Source organism: Triticum urartu, unplaced genomic scaffold, assembly GCF_003073215.2.
Source record: "Triticum urartu cultivar G1812 unplaced genomic scaffold, Tu2.1 TuUngrouped_contig_5824, whole genome shotgun sequence".
Taxonomy (NCBI): Eukaryota; Viridiplantae; Streptophyta; class Magnoliopsida; order Poales; family Poaceae; genus Triticum; species Triticum urartu.
Window position 1 is genome coordinate 1 of NW_024116531.1, and position 6,141 is coordinate 6,141.

At 41.8% G+C, this 6,141-nt stretch overlaps 1 protein-coding gene across 1 annotated transcript; it reads left to right on the forward strand.

Annotated features, from left to right (window-relative positions):
* Positions 1 to 125: 125 nt before the first annotated feature.
* Positions 126 to 1,654, forward strand: LOC125529763 (noroxomaritidine synthase 2-like). Its single transcript, XM_048694181.1, has one exon. It carries the CDS (start codon positions 152 to 154, stop codon positions 1,652 to 1,654), a length of 1,503 nt encoding a protein of 500 aa, XP_048550138.1. The 5' UTR covers positions 126 to 151.
* Positions 1,655 to 6,141: the final 4,487 nt, after the last annotated feature.

The window sequence follows — 6,141 nt, forward strand, 5'->3', positions numbered from 1 at the left end:
CCGGTATTTCGCCAAAAAAAAATTAAAAAAATTTAATGCCCCCATACAATGTGGAAACCTGTGCACATCGCTGCTAGTATATAAATAGGCCAGCGCCATGCCTATTGCAGCATACATCTAAGTAGTTGCATATCTCACACTACTCATAACAATGTCGATTTCGTTCTCGCAAGAGCTGCTCATCCCCACCGTACTCGTGCTTCTTGTTTCCCTGTGCTTGTACTTCAGGTCTAGTAGTAGATCAAAGAATCCATCGGTGCTCCCAATCGACTGGCCAATAGTGCACATGTTGCCGGCATTCATTGCCAACCTCCATAACTTGTGTGACTATTGTGCTGCGAGCCTCGCCGAATCAGGCCACAACTTCAGGATACATCTTCCCCAAGCGCACATGTTCCTCACTTGCGACCCTGTGAACATCCGGCACATCTTCACGACGAACCACACAAACTTCCCAAAGGGCGTGGAGTTCGCAGCCATCTTCGACATCATGGCTGGAAGCTTCTTCACCATTGATGGTGAGCCGTATCATCGGCAGCGTGTGAAATTTCATAGCGTGCTCGGCAACCCACGGTTGGTTGCTAGTATGGTAGCTTGCTGCCGCGACAAGATGGAGAATGGCCTCCTCCCATTGTTCACACAAATGGCGAGCACCGGCACTCCATTCGACATGCAAGAAGTGGTTTCGAGGTTTATGTTTGACCTGGCTGCCACATCGCTCTTTGGTGTGGACACTAGCCTCTTATCCTTGGACATGCCTCCCATGGACGTTGCAATTGCGATGGACACCGTAATGGAGGTAGCCCTTTTCCGGCACATCCTGCCGGCCTCTTGCTGGAAGGCTATGAGGTGGCTAAACATCGGCCCAGAGAGAAAGCTCGATGCGGCACACACGGTGCTACGAGGGTTCGTCACAGATATGATCAAGGAGAAGATTAACAGAGGCTGTATTGGTAATGAAGAGGAGCAAGAAAGTGCAGATATTCTATCTTCCTACATCAACGATCCAGACTATGCCGATGTTGAATTGCTCCATGCGATGCTCCTCGCCTTTATGCTCGCTGGGAAGGACACAATTGGCGTGACCTTGATATGGACCTTCTACAAGCTCGCCCAGAATCCTAAGATTGTATCAATCATCCGCAGTGAACTCTCACCCATTGCATTACACAAAATAGACACGGGTACGGGCGCCATGGTAATCTTTGACCCAGAGGAGACAAAATCCATTGTCTATTTGAGAGCTGTCTTGTATGAGACTCTCAGATTGTACCCACCGGCCCCTTTCGAGCGCAAGACAATGGTTGCCGATAATATCATGCCGAGTGGTCATGAGGTGCATGCCGGCGAAACCATCCTTATTTCACTCCACTCCATGGGGAGGATGGAGGACATATGGGGCAAGGACTGTCACGACTACAACCCGCATAGGTGGCTCTTGGAGGGTAGCAACAAGCTGAGGTATGAACCATCTCACAAATTCTTGTCTTTCAACTCGGGTCCGAGGATTTGCCCTGGGAAGGAAATCGCTGTTATCCAAATGAGAACCATCGTTGCCACGGTGGTATGGAACTTTGACTTGGAGGTGGTGAAAGGACAGAGTATCGAGCCGAAGCTGTCTTGTACACTAGTGACAGAAAGAGAGATAGAGTAATTATATACTCGAAGATGTATGAGCTATTCAGCTCCCTCTAATATATATACAGATGAATATATTGTACCTCGTTATCAATTTTAATATACCTCATTATTAGTTACAACATAACCCAAAGTGCGTTATGTCAAAAAATTCATTTGGGTTCATATATATCTACAGATAGAGCTTCTGATCTATCTGAGAGAACATACTTTATTTATATTACTCCCTCCGTTTCTATTTAGACTGCATATAAGGTTTGGTCAAAGTCAAGCTTTGTAAAGTTTGAGTAACTTTATATTAAAAAATAAAAACATTAAGAATATGAAATCAATATTATCAGATGCACCACAAAATGTATTTTCATGCTATATAGTTTTAATATTGTAGATGTTCATTTTTTTATATAAATTTGGTCAAACTCTGTGTAGTTTGACTTTGACCAAATCTTATATGCATGCGGAGTAAAAAGAAACGGACGGAGTACTGCTCAGATGTGAAGTGCAATATGGAAGGCTGAATTTTTGGGTAGGCATGTTTGGTCGTTTCTTTTGGTCATCAAAAATACCGTGCTGGTATAGTTACATGCTGTATTGCCCTTATGTATACCCTGTATAGACGCGGATTATTGAAGAATTATCAAAACTGTGTAAATCAGTTGCCAGAATTAAGGTAGTCAGTATATTATGCATGTGTTGTCAGTGGTTACACTCAACATGTGCAGTTTTCTAGATTTGAGAATAATTTGTAACATGTGAGTAGTTGTGTCAATGGATATTTTTTTGAAAAGGTGGACATCCCCGCCCTGTGCATCAAAATGATGCATACGGCCATTTTATTTAAACGAAACAAAGTGACACAAGGTCTAAAATCCAGTATAGCTCACGGCAGGAGCAAGACTCGAAAATGAAAATCTGAAAATAACTTAAAGCCACGACCAGCGAAACATAGGACTAGATGGCTAAATACCTATCCCATTAGTGGACGGCCATCCAAACCGGTTGTATATATATCCCGTGCTACCGTCTCCCGCTGATTGCACCCAGTAACCAAGAGCTCCCTGCAGTCTGTATGAGTGAGTAACGACCACGTACGGATCCAAGCAGTAACTCTGAAGATAACCTGCAAAAAATTAATGAAGTTCTTTCTATTAAAAATCATATCATTTATGCAGTTCCATATATCCCAGAGTAATGCACATATTCCTATCCAGATACGTCCCGTGATAATAGGCTCTACCCCAGTTAGCCATGTCCCAAACAACATGTCAATGCTAATTGAAGGGTTAATGTTAAATGCTATATGAATCATGTGCCAGAGGAGCTTGGCTAGGGAGCAGTCAATGAAGAGATGTTGAATTGTTTGATCTTGGTCACAAAAACAACATCGAGGACTACCAACCCATCTTCACCTCAGAAAATTATCCGTCGTAAGAATCACCTCCTTATGGACAAACCACATGAAAATCTTGATTCTCAGCGGAACTTTAATTTTCCATATATGCATTGTTCTCGGGATTGGGACAAAATTAAGTAAATCCAGGTACATAGATTTCAATATAAATATACCGTTCTTAGTTAAATTCCATTGAAACGCGTCTGGCTGGTCCAAAAGTTGAACATCCATCAGCCTTCATACCAAATGTAACCAGGAAGTCCAGCGTTCCCCCATAAGGGATCTCCTGAATGGAATATTCAATGGAGACGAGTTTAATACTATAGAAATGTAAGCCTCCTTACATTGTATAATATTATATAACATAGGATACTGAAGTGCTAGGGGCAGATCTCGTAGCCAGGTATCCTCCCGAAATCTGGTAGTTCTACCGTCTCCAACAATAATTTTTACTCTTCGAAAGAAGGTGTCTTTCTTTCTCATTAGCCCCTTCCAGAACGGCGAGTCATTAGGTCTTACGGTTACCTGGGCTAGGGATTTAGTATGGAGGTATTTGTTACGAAGGATATGTGCCCACATACCCTCAAACTTGGTAAGCAACCTATAAAGCCATTTGCTAAGTAGGCATTTATTTTTAATTTCCAAATTCTCAATCCCTAGACCTCCTTGGTCTTTGGGACTGCAAATGGTATCCCACCTGGTTAATCTATACTCTGTCTTAACCTCATCACTTCGCCAGAAGAAATGAAATCGATAGAAATCTAACCTTTTAAGTACCCCTAGAGGCACTTCAAAGAAAGATAGAAGGAACATAGACATACTTGTAACAACAAATTTATTAACACGAGCCTACCTCCATAAGACATAAGGTTGCCCTTCCAGCAGCTTAGTTTTTTTTTGAATCGATCCTCAAGACATTTTCATTCTTTATTGTAAAGTATTCGATGGTGAATTGGAATCCCTAGGTAATGAAATGGCAAATAGCCCACTTCAGAAATGAACAATTGTCTATGGGCATCTTGTTCCTCTTTAGCTCACCCAAAGCAGAACAGTTCACTCTTGTGAAAATCAATTTTTAGACCTGACAATTGTTCGAAGAGGCAAAGGACCAGTTTCATATTTTTAGCCTTTGCAAGGTCATGTTTCAAGAACATGATAGTGTTTTCCGTGTATTGTAAAATGGATATGCCCCCATCAACTAGATGAGCGATGAGACCACCTACCTGGCCATTATCCTTAGCCCTACCTATCAGGACTGCCAACATGTCTACCACAATGTTGAACAAGACCGGGGATATTAAATCCCCTTATCTTAAGCCTTTATAGGTCTGGAAATAATTACCAGTGTCATCATTCACTTTGATCCCCATGCTATCTTTTTGGATAAAAGAGTCAACATGTCTCCGCCAGGATTCGGCAAACCCCTTCATATGCATAGTCTGTTGGAGAAAGGGCCATTTGACCTTATCATAACCTTTTTCAAAATCCACCTTTATAGTTGTGAGCCTGAGCGCATAATGGCTAATTCTACACTCCGGCAGGACTTAAACGCACCACCTGGCCGAACAAACTAATCATTATTCAACTCCTGGTAAACTCCCTTGCAAAATAAAGTGATGGTATTAAATTCATTACCGGCTGCATGCATCAAACCTCCGCGTCGCGTCGTACTATCTATTCACCAAACCTCTCCTGGTAAATTCCCTTGCAAACCATAGTAACAAAATTAAATTCGTTACTGCACTACACATCCCCATCCATTCCCGTACTAGCTATTCTCCTTAATACCTTCTAGTAAAATACAGTGGAAACACAGTAACAGAGTTAACATCATTACGGACAACCTGCACTAGTATTCCGTCACGCACTAACATAATTAAAATGGTTACCACTGCATGCACCAATCCTTCGCCGCGCATGCATGAATCCCCGCAGCCCCTAATTCTACAATTACCGGATGCATGCATGAATCCCCGCAGCTCCTAATTCTACAAGTAAATTTCCTAGTACATCCTTACCAGATGCATGCTAGTACTAGTACTGCCTACTCTTTGTAAAATCATCAATGATTAGGAAGAAGATGAAATTGGCATGTCGTATCGTAAAAGGGTGTACAGACTGATAAAACTTTATTAGGTCCTTTTACAAGAATAAATTGATCTTTCTATGTATTGCTCAAATTTTACTATAAAATTATTGTGTTACTACATATTGCTTAATTTTTGTGTTTACACTAGGGGAGGTTTGTATGGCGTGCGTTGGTTGTGCTGGACTGCTGGCTAGAATCGTAACGTGCGCGTGAAGTTGGTTCGAACGGCTGCCTGATTAGTGCGTGAAGTTGGAGCGTAGAATAAGAGTAATGCGCTCAGGGTCATGCAGATGAACTCATCAGGCTAACTGCAAGGCCACCCTCGGCAGATGCAAGAGCAATGTCACCCTCGGCCAGGGCACTCGAAGAGCGATCTCGTCAACAACCACAAGTACTCATCTGCATTTTTCTGATGGTCTGTTTAATTTATTATTTTAAAGTTTAGATTATGCCTTATGAAATGATGACCCTGAAAAAAATGCTATTACAGTTTTTTTTCCTTTTCTATCATAATATAGCATTCTAATTTCAGAAGAAATAGAACATGTCATCAATCATCAATCAGTAATTTTGAAGTGAACTACATATGGACTTGCACGTAACTTTGATTTTTTTACATCTTATGTCGATTTCTCTTTTATATATGTGTTTTGATTATTAAATTAATTCTAGGCTACCTCTGAATTGGCCGTAGCTTCGTCATGTGCTGTGACAAAATTTATGTCAATAACATTGGATAACAAATACTCTGCGGCCGGCCAATTTCATTTCCACTGCACACTTCCTATGTGTATAGTGGTGCATCTTGTTGTTTTCTTTTCTCTTCTCTTCAATTTGATAACGTAAATTACGTATGGTCTAAATTCATGATTTGTCTAGATGATAAATATTCATGTGGGGAGTCTCCCCCCCTTGCCCTGTACGTGCTTAGGACGCGATAGGGGCGTGACATTGCCACCTCCCCGCAACGTTGATGCGCCCGCTGTTCCGCTACACGCATGAGGGGCCCAAGACTGTGAGG

What these genes read in the sequence shown, in the direction of transcription:
- LOC125529763 (XM_048694181.1), top strand. Translation starts at nt 152, where the DNA reads ATGTCGATTTCGTTCTCGCAAGAGCTGCTCATCCCCACCGTACTCGTG.